A 19,013-nucleotide genomic window follows, 5' to 3' on the forward strand; every position below is an offset into this window, starting at 1 on the left:
ATAATTCATGAATAATATCCAAGACCTTTCATATTGTTCACAATTTAATTTCCTTGCCTGTAAACCAACATATTAATTGATCCTCTTACAAACAAATTTGCCATCAAGGCAAGATGCCATCTCTTTGGAAGCTTTTCCTTAATTGTTAGAGATTTGGAGTTACGCCATTAGATGATGAATAGAACCTTAGCTGTTGCTAATATATTCCATAGTTCTTAGAAATGCTTAGGTTAAGTAGAGTCTCAGCAAATATCCCAGCAAAACAGACAAAAGTTTGAACTGGAATGGATAACAAGCCACATTGCCAGTTGTTTCTTCTTTGCCCCCTTTACATATATTAAAAGGGCAATAGCAAGCATATACAAGTTCAGCAAGGCTAACACCTAACATCCAAGAGACCCATCATTGATTGAATTAGCATTTTTAACTATTTCTTCAGAAGCAAGCTATACACTTCCACTGTAACTGTGGGGTGAAGGTTCAGTGGCTTTTTGTACCTTTGCAAAAAGTTTTCCAGATAAGAAAATGCAAAAATCTTTCTCATTTTTGTCACGATCCTAACCTTAAGCAGCAGACAGAATTTGAACACTGAAAGGGTACTTGAATCTGCTGTATCGGTATCTCAAACAACAGTGCTGATGCTGACTAACACTGGCAATCTGGAACCTAAGATCTGCAAACCAGAGGTCCCCTGGAACATAATCTCCAATCCAAGAAATTATGTCACATCAGAAACTCTTCCTGCTCTTTGACACTTGTTCACTGGCATTTGGAATACAATAAGGCTTGAAAAGTACCATCTGTATAGGTTTCAAGCTGAAGGACGATGCGCGACAATGATTTATTGCTAGGACTCTGTCAGGCTGAAATACCGTAATATTAACAGGAAAAAATGCACATGGACTGGAATTCTGGAATATTAGTCCAGGTTTTGCTTTGCACGTTTGTAATCTTTAGGAACAATACTGCATTACTTTTTCCACATTTACAATAATAGAAATGGCATTACCTGTAATAAATACGAAGAGTCTGGAGCTCTTCTTCTAGATTTTTATATTGATGAACAGCAGCTTCTCTCTCCTGTTGCATAGCAAGCAATTTTTCCTACAAAAGGACAGAAATAGAACAGAAAAGGCATATTATTTTAAACAATGGGAAAAAATACTGTTTTACAACAGATGGCACTGTGTTTTACTTCAGCTGTAAACAGAGTAATCTAACAGAGGTTTTTTGAGAAATAAATGTAACTGTAGTACAACTGAATCATAGGTAATTATGCCTTGGAGTCAAGCATAAGAATGTTCTACTCCAGCACCCTGATTCCAGCAGTGATCAGCCATATACTGTACCTCTAAGAAATTTGTGAATTAGAACATGACATAACAGATCTTTCTCACTGGTTCTGTTCAACAATCTAGAGTTTGTACATAGTCAAATTCTTTCTTATACATTGCTACTAGTTATTCAGAGACTAGCTATTCTAGAACAATTTTGTTTCATTATTCTTTTTAGTATAACTTAAGAGTAAGATCTCAGAAGAATTTGGAAGCACGTAATTGTCACGAGAGAGTCAGTAGTTAAGGTGCTGGACCAGGACATATTCAAGGCCATTCTCAGCCATGGATATGGCTTTGGACTAGTCATTCATAGGGTTGCTGCAGTGAGGATAAAATGAAAGGAGATCCCCCCCTCTTGGAGCAATGCATGAGGTAAATCTAATAAACAAACAAACAAACAAACAAGCAAGCATTATATTCTATAACAGGATATATAATTCTAGTGTTATAATAATTCTGAGCTTGTGTACGTTCTCATTTTAGAAAGTTGACAAAGCAATACACATTGACCAGAAATACATGTAGATCCAAATTTTTGTAGAATTCTCCAACCTGACTAAAGTGCTTAGTTGCTGAGGAGGATGGCCAGGGCAGGAGTTCCACAGGATTGGTGTTATTCCTGAGAAGATCCTATCACATGCATCCTTCCACTATATTTAAAATGGGCAAATGGATCAGTTCCTCTCAGAAAGAGCTTAATTTACAGTTAAACACAAATGAGAAAAGGCAAACCGTCAAGTGTCTGGGACTGAAATTACATAGCCTTTAAAGGCTATCTGCAGCAGCTTGGATACCAACTAAGAGTCAAGTTTTAAAATTAATGTAGGACCTCTGAGGAGCTAATCAGCTCCATCAATATCAAGGCAGCTTCATTTTGTACTAGTTGAAGTTTCCAAACTCTTCTCAAAGGCACCTCTACCTATGACTTCTTATAGTAAGCTGGTCTAGCTGGGAGGGCAATATAAAAATGTTATGAATTACTAGAAAACATTATTACAGCCAGAGCATTATGATTCTCTCTCCCTTTAGCATTATAACCTTTTTATTTTGTTCAAGCCCACAACATTTATTTATAATAAAGAATACATTGAAGTACAGATGATTAGATACAGCTATAAAGCAGGTTTGGGAGCTGGGATGTGCATGGGTAATAGAAAGTTCACTTTCAATACAGTGGCACCAGCTTCCCACCCCAAGTTCCTTTATTGATCAGTTTCAATTACACGGTTCAAACAGTCTTCCATAATTCCAACAGGCAAATCTTGATTCCTGGCATTCAGCAGTTAAAATTCTGTTCATATGCTGAGCTACTTAAAGTTTGAACCTGAAGCTGCTTTTAGATTCGTAAACCAAACATACAAAACATAAAAATGTTAACCAAACCAAACTATTTTCTGTAATTATACTATACCGTTGGTAAACAACCTTCTTAAATATTGGGGAAAGCATGCTTGAATCAAAGTAGGTGGGTTGTTCCAAGAGGCCAATAATTAACGTCCCTGATAATTTTCAGTGTACTGTGAAGTGCCATTGAAAGGGTAGACTGGAAGGAAATGTTTGTAGCAGACACTCCCAGTCAACAAGAGATTACCAGTAAGATTCTTTAGAGAGGTATCACACCTGATACCCTTTCAGGATAAAGGTCAGGAGACATAGGTTCTGACTCTCTTTTAGTTTATACACTTTCTGACCTAGTACTACTTCAGAAGAATAGCTCCTAGATTATAGCAACAGAAAAGAGAAAAGAATTGGGGTAAATGGAGTGAAGGCGGCAAGCATAGAGAAAGATAAAGAAGGGGGGAAAATACTAAGCAAAGGAGTGGAACATTGACTGAAACAGAAACAGGAAGAAGCATTCCAAACTAGGAGTTAGGCACATGTTATTAATTAGAGAAGTGTAGATGATATTAAAGTGGTCAACCTGTTCTGTTGCCTCTACCACTACAGAATAAATATGAATGCTTCCCTGACCCCAGGGAATATACAGAAAATTGGATATTAGAAAATGGGACAAGCTAGAACTCTTCTCTTTCACATTTTTCAAGGTGAAGGATTTATTTTAATTCATTTTTGTGAGTGCCTTACTTCCAGTCTGAATTGGGAGAACTTAGATACAAATTAAGAGAATTAGATTCAGGGACAAAATATAATGAAATTTATTAGACAACAATTACTAAATAATCTATGGGTGAGAATATAGACATCTTAATAATATTAATGAAAAGACCATTTCAACATACATTTGACTTGAGAAGTTTTAGAATTTGAAATTAAAGCTTTCTATGGGCTGACAAAAATGGCTACAGATATAGCTCTTTTCATAAGTTTATATACAAATATATTAGCAGTATAGGATCCTGATTTTAGTTAAAAAGCGAGATAAAATAAATAGTCTGGTTGGAGATCTTTAGAGAGTTTCAGTTGAGACACAGAAGCAGCAACCACTTCAAAGAATCTTTCCATCTTGCACAAAGTTAAGATATAAACACATCACCCAATGTTTTTTAAGGGAAGGACTACACTATCCATTTACATTTCCCTAAATCTGATAGGTTTATACAAAAGTTTTTTCAACATTCAAAAGAAGCAATAATCTTCACCCTATGTAATAATCATGTCATATGTATCTTAGGTATCTAATAACTGTGAAAGTTATAACTCTCAACCAGTATGACATTGGAAAAAGGAGATAGTACTATAAAAGAGGAAAATACATTAGGTTGGGTATTATAAATGAAATATCAAGTGATGTTGTATTTATTACTATAAACATAGGCAGAAACTGAGCAAATATATGATGAACTAGGTTGGTTAAATTAGGGCAATTTTTATTATGGATAACAAATTCTGTAAAAGTATCAGTGAGAAGTCATTTTATTCTTCAGGGTAAACCTACCCACATCCATGATTCCTGTAATCCGTATCTCTGTAAGCACATGGGAGCCTTTCTTGAGTCAGTCCAGAGGAATTATATATCTTCTTCATAGCTTCCATAACTCTGAGTAGCAGTCTATCATCATAAAAGTAGCTCAGGGTGGCCACCTTTCCCATTCCTTCTATTTTGGTCATGTAGGTTCACACGATCAAGTTAACCTAATTAACAACATTAAAGGTATTCCCCCAATTCAGGGCCAGTTTTAGGCATTAGTCTAGCGCTCCAAAGTTGAGTGGGGGCCAACTCCACCCCTCCGAATCATTCTAAAAATGTAAAACTTTGTATCAATGGGAAGTGATACCATCAGTCAATGTGGCCTAGGGATGCCATATACACTTGAACTGGCACTTCCCTTGTTAGCAATAGTGCAACATAGGCAAAAATTGAAAATCATCTCAACTAATGCAACAAACTCACAAACTCACAATTAATGCAACAAACTCACAAATTCACAATTAATGCAACAAACTGTCCAAACTCAAAAGGGAACAAGGAAAGCTTGGACTTAAGAAAGTAGGTGGGAGCAAGGCCCCAAAGAGACTGAAAGTCAAATCATGCAAGCATATATATCTCTTTGTCTTGCCGCTGGCCAGGGCCATAAGCTTATACAGATGCTACTTTTTTGCCTTTTCTGCCTTGTCTGTAAAGTTATTCCTCTGCCGTGGCCTGATACAGTTGTAGATCCTTGTAGGCCTCCTGCTGTATTCCATAATTCCCCCACTTGACCCTTCTCAGCTTTCCCAATCTGTTCCCTTCTACTGCTTCCCTCTCTCTCTCCAGCCTTTTTAAAATCACTGCAGTTTTGAAAGAATGTTAAAAATATTACAACATGAATGTAACAAAATACATACAATAATCAAATATAAGCAATAAGATAATAAAAAATACAAAAGGAGTCCTGGCCCCACCCATTTTGGAGTGTGGCTATGCAAAAGCCAATGTGGTCCTCATACTGGCCACATAGTGACTGTTATACATTCCTACCCTAGTGCTGAACAGGGTGGAGTGGAGACAATCAAAAGGATATGGTATTCTCTCAGTCTCAAAGCAGGAGGAAAGACTTGGGGACAGTGCTTTTCTATACATCTAAGAGGTCACAATGTAGGACAAAAAAGAAACTTTAGAAGAGGCTGATTTCTTTACAGAGATTATATGGATTATAATACCAAGGTCCAAAATAATTTGTTACTTGGGACATACCCTGACCAAAATACTTTACTGTAAAGAAATAAATCAGGAAGACCTCCAGAAGAGGTCATAGTTATGGGAAACTTCAGCTCCTCCTACATATACCAGATACAAGCATGTCCTGGTCATGATGAAGTAATAACATTTTTATAATTCTGCCTTAGAGCAACTGGTGATGGAATGGTACTCTATTTTTGTAAGCCACCCAGGGTTCATTGGAGTTGGGTGGCATCCTAACTGAATAAATAAATAAAAGAGGGATGACCTAAGATTTAATATTATATAGAGCTCAAAATGTAGTGTGAGATTGAACACCACTGAGCTAATTAGAAACAGTGACCACAATGCTATCAAGTTTAATTTATAGTAAATGGAAAATTGCCAAGGATTTTAAAAATTATTTCAAATGAGAAAATTTCTATAAAATAAGGAATTAAAAAGGAAGTTAAGCTGGAAAGTTGAGAGAACCAATGAATCAAAACCACCATAACTGAAACTGAATGCATACTGTGATCATGAAAGTTAACACCAAATCTACAGTTACTTGCATGGTTAATATTCCTTTTCAAAGAGGCTATTACAGAGTAGAAAGCTCCCTTCGGGAAATGGGAATATTGTCCAAACAAGAAAACCAAAAGAAGAATGTAAATTTTTCACCAAATAGGGATACAAAAAGAGATTTTGAGATTTGAGCATGTACTCAGTGATATTAAAACCAAAATGAAAAATGGTTGTTTAAAAACAATAAATGCAGGGAACTGGGTAGGGAGGTTGTAAACCATTGGATGACAATGGAGTTAAAGGACATAAGGAAATTTCAGACGAGACTGAATAAATTTTTTGCATCTATCACCACAGCAAAATATGCAGGGCTGTATCAGATTCAGTATCTCCTTCATTCAAAATGAGTTTGGGGGGAACAGGACAGGATGCACACTACTGTACTCATGCCCTTAGGGCTTCCCATAGGCATCTGTTTAGCCATTGTGAAACCAAATGCAAGTACAGACATTGTTTGGTTATATGCAACATAGCTCATTTTGCCATGTTAAAAGCAACGTATCAGGACATTACGGAATTAAAATGCTCCACTGACTATCCGCATTTCTATCTAGGTTACCTTTTCTCTACCAATGAGCCAATCATGAATCAGATCTCAGTTGACTTGGTCACATCAGAGGCAGATTGCATGGGAATATGGGAGCTGCAAATGGACCTACAGTAGATCCCAAGGTATCTTGTCTGCTATTTTCAAATATTAAATCCGAGTTGGAAAGCAAAGGCTATACTGTGGCCTGCAGGGTTAGAAGTATGCTAGAGCTCCCCACTCATGCAAGGAAAGAGGGTTTGTATGGGATACACATTATTTTGAATTGTTTGAACAGTAATTTTGAAGTGAGATAATGATGCCTCTGGTAACTAAAAGAATTTTATAGTGTAACTGTATTATAGAGCAATTTAGTGAGAGATGTTTTACTGAATATGATATTTTAGGAAAGCTAAAGGCCAGTATTGTTTACCTAGAATTGCAGTGCTGGAAAGAATCTCAAGGATTATCCAGTACAGCTCTCCTGCAGTAAAACAGAAATCATTATACCTCAAAAATCCCTGACAATTGCTTACCTGTGGCCTTCTTTAAAAAGTCCATTGACAAGTTTCTATGACTTAATCTTTTTGTTGGAAACTTTTGGTTAATGTTTCAGTTAATTACTTACTCAAAACTCTGCTGTCTTTCACCCTACTCTCATTGCAATAAATAACTATTGCTTTCCATCTTCTTTATAGCAGTGTTTGAAAACTGCTTTGTTCCCATAATCTCTTTTCTTCTAGACATCGAGAATGAAGACTTCATAAAGTATCTGCAGTTTTGATTTCCAGACTGAAAATAGAGACCTAGGTGGATAGAACTAGTCTCACTTTGGTTCTGTGCTGATTTGGAAGAGGGAGGAGTCTGCTGTGCAATTTTTCCACCTTGATGCTGTTGCTTTGACAGCCATCATCATAATAGTGATGGCCTAGCCAGAAACAGGGTGATGCTAGAGCACTGGACAACTGAGATACGGGCTTCCAATACAGCACTGAACAGGCTTATGACTAAAGTGATATTTGAATCAGGAAAGCTTTTAGTTCTCATTAGCTACTATGTCATGCTAGCTACAGGAAGAAAATAAATAAGCTTCAACTTCAAAGGAAATTAGTGCCCCACTCAACATTACAATTTTTATTCATGGAATCCATTAGGCATTCTTAGTGGAGATTAAAAATATAAAACTCACCCATATTATGCTTGATTTACAAATGACTTTCTCAGACTTTTTATATAGAAAGGATATTTTCTGACATTATTCTCATTACAAGGAACTTATCCCAGCTTTGTACATTTAGTAGCCAAAAATGACAAGGAATTCCATCTAGGTGAGTGAGCAGGTTGTGCTGCTGCTGCTACAGCTTACTTGTTTTTGGTCTTAGCCATGAATAAAGGGAAGTGTGAATGTCCCATGCTGATCTTAGAAAAGAAGGCTTTCATATATCGTAGGTAGTCAGAAAGCCACAAATGTTGAAAAGCTTATTTTTACTGGAGATTCATGCATTCACATAGATATTTGTTTTCTCTGGAGAACATGATGTATAAGCAAGTCACACCAAAAGCTTTTACAACCTAGCTTCCAGCTTCTTACAACAGGAGCTGTCCTGATTTTTTGAGACAAGGGAGGTGACAGTAGACAAGGTGGCACCACCACTGGAAGGCTTTTCACTTTATATGGGTGCCATGATAAAATGGAAGTTGATGTGGAAGAGAAAAAGAATGCATAACAGTAAGCATTGAAATGGAAAAAGAAAACTCCAGGGTTGGAATATAGGCAATGGTGGCGATGTGAAATGTATATGAATAGTATATTTTTATAGCATCTGTGATCATTGCTTTTCTAATAGTCGTAGTCCCAGAGACAAATTTTGCCACTTCATAGTGTCTGGAAAATGCAGATGATGCTGTACTGTGGGTTGAGAATGAGAATGATTTGTACCTAATTTTATGTTGATTGCATGATGCAATAAGGAGTATGAATCTGAAAATGAATGTACCAAAGATGAAAGTTGTTGGATTTGTTAACTGAGTGGTCAATTGCAAAATATATATAAACAGTGAAAAACAACAGCAAATAGATGAATTAATGTAGCTAAAGGAATTGAGTAGAGAAATGCTAAGATGTACAAATGCTTATAAAATTTAGTGGGTAGCATATGGTCTGCTACAAAGAATGAATATTATCAAAATAAGTGAAAATCCCACTTTGCTATATGGAAGTGAGAGTTGTATATATCAAGAGAAACATAACTGTTAAATGCAGTGGGAATGGTATGCTTAAGTATGTGTAGTTAAGGAAGAAGAGATAGGTCAAGAATGTATTTTTGCTGAATGTAGATTGAATACAAAAATTAATGACCAGTATGAAAGAAGTAGGTTGAGGTGGTTTGGTTTTATAAAGAGAATGAATAACCATTGAATGGCAAGACAACTATACTAAGGGTCAAGAAAAATGGGAAGTCTGCGAAAGTTGTGATTGGATGGAGTTGATTAGATCCAAAAGAGCAAAAGGCCATGTATGAAGTGGTGTATGGATGTGATGGAAAGAAGGATGGTTTACAAGGGTAAGAAGATATGGAAAGGTTTAGTGAATGCTGTTGGTGTAAACCAGATTTATTTAGACTTACTTTCCCCCCCTCTCCCTCCTCTTTTTTTGCTCGCTACTCCTCACTCTTTTTCTGCATTTTGTATAATTTATCCCAAAAGGGAATAGCATGATGAGTATGTACACATGTTTGTAAGATATCAAAAAGGCACTTATACTTGTTCTCAAGGACTGTGTTTATTTAGTGTAACTGTTTTGTGCTGTATTGATTTTGCTAGCTTCTTGGAAGGGCAAGAAGGGCAAGATATTTGATAAATACATCAGATGAAAAGGATTGTTCTCAACTCTCTGCCTTAAGCTGTAAAATTCTATCCCATTAAAACCAATAGATATTTTTCTGTAGAATTCAGAAGAAATATGGTGACAGACTTTGAGAACATTTGTTGCTAAAGACTCTAAGCAGTACATTTACTGTTTTTTGTTCTGATCTTGAAAAAGATACAATGAGTTAATTTAATTAACCACAGGGCAAACTACCATTCATTCATGACCATTCATTCAACCACATCTGAGCTGCAGTTAGAGGTTTCTGTAACTCTTTGCTGCCATCTAGTGGTCATCTGGATTTTTACAATCCAGATATAATAACCTTCGTATAAATCTGTCTTTTAAAACTGAACTACAAACTTTTGCCTACATGCCAATGCCATTCTGTTGTTGGAGTCTTTGCCAATACTTTTGCTTTTGTTTGTTCAAAGTATTTCATCTGCTGTCACTGTGACTACCTTACAGTTTAGCACCTGAACACCTGCTGAAGCGAACCTGTCATACCAGAAACGTTTTTAAAGTTAGGCAATCACCATTCAGTGAATGGCAAGCACTTGGGTACTATTTCCTCCATAGCTTTCAACATAATCAACATTGGGAACTGACTGTACAGTGATATTTGCCAACTGAAATGTTATTGAAGCAAGTTTAATCAAGTAATTTTCAGTACCATAGAATGTCACTATTTTTGGTAAAAGAGAAAGGAAGGAAGGAAAGAAGAAAGGAGAAAGAAAAGAAGCAATACATACAATTTATCACATTTAACTGCAATATTAGTAAATGGAAAGTATTATTATACCAAATTGATTAAAAAGAAGAAAACTAACAATCTATATTATCACATTAACTTTCATTGTATTTTATTAGTGACTGAGTTTGTTGCAGGAAATGACTGATAATTTGAACAATGTCTACATATATATTAGCAAAAGTTTAAAGACATATGCTTATTTTACCTTTTATTTTTAATAAGACATTTTGTTGTAAGCATCTAAGTGAGATACAAATGAGAAAAGTGGTTAAAATACAACACATAAAAATAGAATGAATTAAAACCAATTGATATTTAAAACATGCAACTGTAGCAGTTGTGGTTAAGCCTTTTATTCATGTCCCGTTTAAAAAAATTAAAAACTAACATGGAATAAATACACTAGAAAGCTATGATACAACAAATAACCTGTTCAAGTAAATAGAAATATTCATGACAAATTATTCAAATAATTCTCCCAGTCTCATTTTTATCCAAGCTGAAATTAAATGGCTGACAAAACGCTCCCACAATGCAGTCTCTCATCTGGACATTGAGATCCAGTTAGCTTCTGCAAAATAGTTGCATCTTGTGCATTTTCACTCTCACAATCCTAGTTTGGATCTCTGACCTGTCTGCCTTACATGTCTTACTAGACCTGTTCTCATGTTGTAGAGATCTGGCAGATACAGCTCTGTAGCCAAACTAGCCAAGATGGTGTCAGACTAGTATGCAAAGCTCCAAGTGGAAAGTAACATTCACTTGGAAGAAAATAACTAGAAGAAATCAGTTATAGATGGCAACACATGGATGGTTTGTTTTCTTTCTTCCATTTTTTGCATTTTCATCCAAAATTTCTAAAGTTTCTGTAAGACCTTGGCTTCCCAGTTCTAGTACAATGTAAGCTAGACTTGACAGCCAAAAAGCCCAGTCCAGATGCTACCAATTCCCTATAGACCCTTATATGGGGTGATTTAATTTATATGGAGAATTCTATATTCAAATATAATTATTTTATATGAAGCTAGCTGCAGTGAATGGTTTGGGATGGCCAGTGAAATTATTCACATGACTAGTTGCTGAGGATTTTTTACTTTATTTGGAGAAGAGGATACAAATATATACAAGTTACATAAGTGAGCGATCAGCAACTTCCACTCCTTGTTTGATATGGGGCACAGTGCTGCTGATTCCAGGTATTGTACTAAACTCCACAAAATTCTTTTAATCTACTTGCTCTTGCAATTTCGCAAAGAAATGTTGCAATAAGAAACACCAACAAAGATCTGAAAATCCTAAGCTCTGGATTACCATATTGTGTTCTCCTGCCATTCAGTGCAACAGACAAAGGCTGTGGTGTTCAAAGTAAAAGGAAGAAAGAATAGAAGGAAACGAAAGGGGGGGGGGAAGTACAGAATACAAAGTCAATAATATTCCCCTTTTACTCTTTTCACAGATTGGATGTTAAAAGAGTTGTGGCAATTAGGCTTTTGTTAATTACCAGCTGTTGAAACAGATGTGTTGACTGTCCTTATTATCCCACAGCTGGGACAGGAGAACAATTGATGCTCACTAAAACCAACAGCCAGCTGTTTTGCAGTAATTATCTCCTATTAATAATACAGGTGATAAATGCCATAATGCTTCTATCTTTGAGTATCAGTAACTAAAATATGGTTACTTCATATGTTTTCAGTTTAAAGGTAAGATTCCATTCTCTCCCCCCCCCCTTAAATATTTGTGCCGACAGACCTTCTTAAGTGGTCATAGCAGTTATCCAACCTAAACATTATTTGCTGGTACAGTTTAGCTAAATAGGAGATGCATGGGTCAACTGTGAACCAAGGCTGTTCTAGATATTATTGTGCTAGATCAGAAAAACATAGTATCTAAAATAGAAAATCTAAGTTCTTTTATTAAATGACACTATAACAGGATTCAAGTAAATCAGTTTATGAAATTCGAATGAAAAATCCCATGTTTCTTGAATGTTTAACAGACTTTTATGAATTCCTAAGAATCCAGTAAAAGATATGTTTTTATTTTCACTGCAAAAATACATATACTAAAAATGCCTTAAACTGGCTTGTGTGTTGTCAGCATTTCTGCCTACCATAATTTTGAGGAGTTTCTGCAACTTGATTTGATTATGATTTGACATTATGAGGGCTTTTAAAAAAAATCTGTTGTAAAAGAAAATGAATTTGTAACTCTTGGAAACTGTATTACACAATATGACACAAAATAAATATATGGAGAAACTGGCAAGTATTCATATTCTTAAAGTTTTGTCTCCACTATTTTGTTTAAATTATTTATTTTTGAAGCAGATGTTTGTCATATGTCCAAAACAGAAATAGGCAAAGATTACCATTCTAGAACATTTGTTTGGGGAAAAATGGAAAAAAGTTTATAAAATAGAAATTTCTTTTTTATAAGGAGTCCAATAAAGGACTAGTCTAAAAAAACTTAAATCTATCAGCTAATTATTCCATACTTAAAGTCATTGTCTTTTTGAAAACAAGGATTAAGGCATTCACTTTCATGTCCTTTCTTATGTCTCAGGCAGAATTACTATAAAAAGCCTGTTCAGACAACTTTTAAGCTTGACAATAATCAGATACCTGTTAATTAAGAGAGACAATTAAGGGAATGAGAAGGCAAGCAAAAAATCAGAAATCAAACATATACAGGCCATATAATATCCACAAATAGTGATGGTTAACACTCTTCAAATTTAAATTTCCTATATAATTGCTATTTAAACATACTTTTTGAGGTTCTTTTTTACAGTATAACATCATAGCTTCTTTTCAGCCACCATTTTAAGAAAAATTGATGCTAGCATATGTGAATTTATCAATAAAATATATTAAGGCTCTATATAATATTTTATATAAAATCTAGTTTCATAAGAATGGATCAATACAAATGGTTCCATAAAAGGTCAAAACATGACCAAGAAGTTCCTCTGCTCTAAACTAGGCTAAATTCAATTTTAAAAAAATCTGACACTTCTGAGCAATGTAGTTTTTCATCATAATATTATGATTACTGCAGGCCATTAAAAAAAAATAGAAACTTAAAATTTGCAGTCAAAATAACTGGATAAATGAATTTACAGTGCATTTGAACTCTCCTTTTGCACATGAAATCTAGTTTGGCAAAGAGTGATACCAAATTACATAAGCAGTTACTGCATTGAACAGTTGTGATGCTGACATGTGTTGAGCAAGAACACAAAATAAAAGACAATGGTTATTCAGGAGTCCACAATTTGGAGGATAAAACCTATTGATTAGAATATATATTTTGGCCCATGAATTCTTCTGGAGCCTAGCAACTGGTATTCAGCTCAGACCCATGAAATCCAAACAACATACATATATCTTCATACATTATTTTTATCTGCCGGGAGCACAGCAGAAATCACGAAATGGACACCAGAACTAATAGGTGGTAGAAAATATATGTGAAAGTTTAAGTATTTTAAATTCATGGACTTCTGGCTCCTAAAATAAAAGCTCCTTAAGGTGCAAGCACACAAACGATACTCCTCAGGCTTTTGAAATAAAATGTATAGATATGCACATAAAGATGAAGAGTACTGAGACCCATTCTTCTATTGGTACCCATTCTTGAAATATACCGTATTTTGCACTGCTTGTAACTATATATAATCTGGTATTTGCACTGCAGAAGTCCAGTGGAGGGCTTCAACAGTTTAAAGGGGTATGAATCTCATTAATACTATCTCTCTACCCTGTCTCTCATTGTACCCTCTTTTCTAAAGTACAAATATTTCACTAAATATAATTCAAAATGGTACTAGGGCATATAATGGCATAGGAAGTTTTGTACGACATTTGAGGTCAGAATAGGAAAATTTTAACAAAATCTTAAAGCTGCTGGAAGCTATCCATATAAGTTTGGTTTTGACAGAGCTAACAAAATACTGATGTATATATGTATGTGTGCGTGTGCGTGTGCACTCCAATCAAACTCACAACAAAATTCTCCTGGCAACAGTTGCATTGAAACAAAGTTACTGCAGCAACAAGCAACGTCAGAGTGTTAATAATTGACATGAAAAGAATGAAACAGTGAGGAAGGGATAAAGAGGACAAAGAACAATTTTTCTATAAACTTATCCCAGCAAATAATCAATCAAAGTGATAATGAAAGGGGTTTGGTTAAGTGTCACACTAAAATATATGATCAAACTTTAAGTATTCCTATTATCTATTGATCATACTTCAAAGGCAGCATCAGTACTTAAATTGTGAATGTCGTGTCTAGAATATAAAAATGAAGTACTCAACAAATTTGTGTGTTGTGTTACTTTTCTCAATGGACGTGAACAAGGCACCCAAGGCAGTGCCTGCAGAATAGCACCGTTTATCATTTCTAAAGAAATAAAGCAATACCCGAGTCAAAGTATGGAGGTTAAAATGGTAAATAGTAATTGGTCGCTGGATTCCAGTCCACTCTATCAAGTCAAGTTTTCCGAGGGAGATAAAATTTCCAAGTGACCCTGATTTCATGTGATCTGTATGGCAACCTTGGGTGAATTATACTGTTCTGTTAACATCCATGTTGTCTGTTGTTGGTGGCTTCATACAACAGGAGGAGAAAAACTAACAATCCCAAGGCCAAATGAAAGGACAGTCAAACTAGGTATGGGATGCTAGTGGGAGTTAAACTAGATATGTAAATTAACAAAAATATTAATTTCTCATTTTCTTGTTACATGACTTTGAAGGGGTGGGGTTTAAATAAATACAAAAACATTATGTGAATATATAAGCTAGAACAGTAGAATGGGATCAAATGGATCCAGGCGTTCTACTGCATTGTTTGTAAAATCCAGGGCTTAAAGATTCAATACATTAAAACACAGAGCACACCAAAAGCAGTACTCAACTTCTAAATAAAATTTGTTTTCTAAAATTACAGCACTTCTGTTTATAAAGCTGGATTCTTTGACTCTGCATTAAAATGCATATTATAAATATTTTGAGCCTTTGTTCCACCTTGTCCAAAGAGATCCATTTTTCTCTTTGATAAAATAACTAAATGTTTAACAGACACTGGTGTCCAAGGATTTAAAAATTATTTCCTACTAAAGGTATCTTCATACTACTTTAAATATTAAGTTGAACAGTAATAACTAACAAAATAAAAAGGATGCATTTTGATTTTAGTCACATGAATATTATCTTGCTTTTGCTTTTCAAGTAGGTAGAATCAGAGCTCAGCTAAGTCACTCAAATATTTATTTCATTATTAAACAGAAAAATTCCATTAAGTACATATCTCTGATTTGAGCTGGGATTTACCAAACCTTCATATTAACAGAAAGAATGAGTAGAGAAAACTGCTAGAAGATAAAATAGAATTAATTGTTTAATATAAATTATTGATGAATACAGGATTAATATTTACAAACCTATCTTCCTACAGGGTAATTTCAACCTCTTTCCAAAACTACATTTCAAAATTAATTCTGAAGTGAAGCTAAAGGTAATTATTTATATGTTTCTTTCTCAACTATATTCAATAACATGCTATAATAAACACTCTTTTGAGTAAATCATCAAGCTATTTCCCTTTATTTGATATCTCAAACATTTTTCAAAGGATATAGAATATTTCTACAGAATTAATCTTAATGGTCAAAATCTACTATGATACAAATGTCAGGAAGAACATCTCAGTTTCATAAATAAACTTCCATCTTGTGCTTTATAGGCAAGTTTTGTTCCTTTTAATTCAATATGGAGCTTACTATTGAAACATTTTATACATATTTATTATAATTACCATAAGAAGTCATAAATCTAATATAATCTGAATCCTAATACAATGTATGGAAAATTGTCCTTTTAAAAAAAGCACGTGATTAATCTGCCATTAATGGTTCCTAATAATTATTATGAGATTTTGAATTCTGCATTGAATTTATTTGGGAATGTACTTTAGAGTAATTGTGCTAAGGATATAACTGAGTTTTGCAATGCTGTCCTCAGCATGGTTACTCAAGCCCTTTTGTGTTCAGTGGGACTATTTGTGGTTTGGATTTAAATCTATGTAGATGAGATATGTAGGTTTAAAAACTTGTTGCTGCAGGCACTGAAACCATAAGTCAGGATGAATAATAAGCTTCAGTAAGGATAGGAAAAAAAGGTCAAGGGTATGATTACAATACACGTAAGCATTAAAAAGGAATGAAAACTTATGTTTCATTCATTTAATGTGTTACAATTGGTAACTGAAAAAATGGGATTTAAAGGGTTTTGGAGTTTTTTTTCTTTACTTTGGGATTATTTCTTAATCAGTTCATTAAAATATATAAGATTATAACTGGATCAGCTAAAATTTGTTTGAAGCCACTTCTGAGCTTTATGCAAAGTTATTCCTCTCAAATCTTCACACGGAAACACTTCCTTAAACATGAACTGGTTATAAAAACAAAAATTAAAGATTATCTTCTTGGGGCACACAGTTATGATAAATACAACACTGTAAGACTATGAAGTATTAGGTTTTTAAAATAAACAAACAAACAAATAGTATATAGTACAATCTTTTCTAATCCTTTTTGTAAATAATAATGTGTTTCTTCTGATCTTTTCCTTTATCACCAATGAAATAAACATTTCAAAACAACAGATGTTCCACACAACTGATTATCTTTATCTAATGATTAAGATTTTATGATCAAGATAGAAATACTTGTTTGCCACACTTTCCTACATTTGTTACAGTTGACTTATAAGTCCAATGACTGTTTAACAATCAACAGTTTTAAGATATAGCCTATTTTACATATCTGTATCTCAAGCGCTTCAGTTTGCTCAAGTGAGCAGCTGCTCCTTATCTCCTTATTAGAGTAATAACCCTACCACATTATTGGAGTAAAATTGTTTCCAGCCAGACAGTAAAGAAACAGGTAAAGAATGCTGCCTTTAATTCAGGACATGCAGGAAATGAAGAACATCTGCAAGGCTGGAACTTAACCTGCGTGTACTCAGAATGAAACCACTCTGGGACCTTGCTGATCAATAAACATGGAAGGTATTTTTACCAAGTTTCTGGTTTCTCACATTAATGTGAAAATGAACAGTCAGATTGTCTTTACTGCTTGGCAGGGTGTTAACAATAACCATCTTCACTATGACAGAAGGGGGAGATTATTACATACATGACTGGAAAATAACAGAGGCTTATGTGGAGGATGAAGGAGGGCAAATGGCAACACATGCATTGTGACATCATGCAAATAGGATCACATGAAAGTCAATGGCAGCCCTCAGTGGCACAGCATCTGGATATATCAGGCAACATCTTGCTAAAATGAAATCTGCTCATACAGCCAGGTCATTGGGATAGGGCCTATTGAGAGTCCCTTCCTTTGAGAAGTTCATGGGACAACAAGCCTTCTTCATGCTAGCCCTCATTCTATGGAACACTCTCAAAGTCCTTGGAGAGTTACTGGTAATTGATCCTAACTAAAGATGCATTGGATTCAATGCAAATAGGAAACTTTTGCTGGAGGTGGGGTAGGTGGAGTTACCCAGAGCTGCAATCTAAAGAACCTTCACCTCCAAATGGAAGTCTCCAATGTCCAACTAATTTCATACCTATGAAAACATGCTGATCATTCAGTGCTCAAATGACTCAAATAAATCCCTGCTTGTGGTTGCATTCTGCTTGTGGTTGCATCCTGGTCTAACCATAAACCTTGCCTGATATAAGATACATGTCTGAACCCAGCTAGTACTAGTTAGATCAGAACTGGATTGAATGTAATGCTGAATTACATCAGTCATTTTGTAGGTGATCAGGAAGTACTCAACAATGTGACAAAATGTGGAAAAAAATGTGAAAGAAGATGATGAGCTTATTCAGTTGTAAGATTTAGAACTAGCTCATGGACTCAGAATTTTTTAATTCTAAGAACATGTCTTTTGCAACAGGCCCTGATAGGTGGATCTCTGAAGAATAGTTTATGGCTAATTTGAAATATTGATAATTAATTTCTATCAGTCTTTCTGATCCTAAAATAAGTATTTATCCTACTGAAATGTTAGTTTTTGCCCAATGAACCCAAAAGTCTGACTTCAGTGCTTCCTGATATTGCCTTAACTTTGGCTTTGAGAGTACATTTTCTTTCTTATTCGTGTATCCCTATAGATTAACATTTTGCTAACATATGTTTAATGGAGTGTTCTAATTTGATCATTTCCTCCTTTGAATAAAAATACTGTCTTGGTTTCTTAGATGAATTAAACATGTACAGTGGCATATGATGAAGTTTTAATAATTGCTTAATTGTGACTCCCAGGTAATCTCTAAAACTGGCAACATACAGGACAACAACAAAGTGTACACATCCATGCACACCCACCCATCCTTTTCTGAGGAAACTAAAAAGATTGCCATTTTCTAGTATTTAGTCAGTTCAATATCTATATCTCTAAATACATGCCAAGATGGACATTCCTGGATTTAGATTTGCCTTGACATCAATATGTTGAGACTTCTTATAAGACCCCACATATGCACAATATCTTTGTTCTATCATAAGATTTCTAATCCATTTCAAAAACATAGTGTTGTCCATCAGAAGCTAATGTCTGTAAAAGAAAGGCATATTATGTAATTCTACTCATGTCTACTCAAAAATAAGCTCCACTTATTTCAGTATGACTTCAATTAAAGTTAAAGTTGTGTTATGTTAAAGTTAACATAATTTCTGGATGTGAGGTTAAAAGAGAAAAAAAATGTTGATCAGGTTTGCAAAACAAAAGCAAGAAATTCTACATAAAATACTACAAATA

General features: G+C 34.7%; 1 protein-coding gene across 5 annotated transcripts in view; it reads right to left on the reverse strand.

Annotated features, from left to right (window-relative positions):
- Window positions 1-19,013, reverse strand: part of MIPOL1 (mirror-image polydactyly 1) — a 183,837-nt gene that overhangs the window by 49,181 nt on the left and 115,643 nt on the right. For all 5 annotated transcript variants that reach the window (XM_088145358.1, XM_088145359.1, XM_088145360.1 and 2 more), the window contains exon 9: window positions 1,010-1,104. In XM_088145358.1, coding sequence (XP_088001484.1) covers window positions 1,010-1,104 — 95 coding nt within the window. The remainder of the gene's footprint in view (window positions 1-1,009; window positions 1,105-19,013) is intronic.

Source organism: Python bivittatus, unplaced genomic scaffold (assembly GCF_059951505.1).
Source record: "Python bivittatus isolate LINGU-HERP-01145 unplaced genomic scaffold, Pbiv_v1 ctg000480_np1212, whole genome shotgun sequence".
Taxonomy (NCBI): Eukaryota; Metazoa; Chordata; class Lepidosauria; order Squamata; family Pythonidae; genus Python; species Python bivittatus.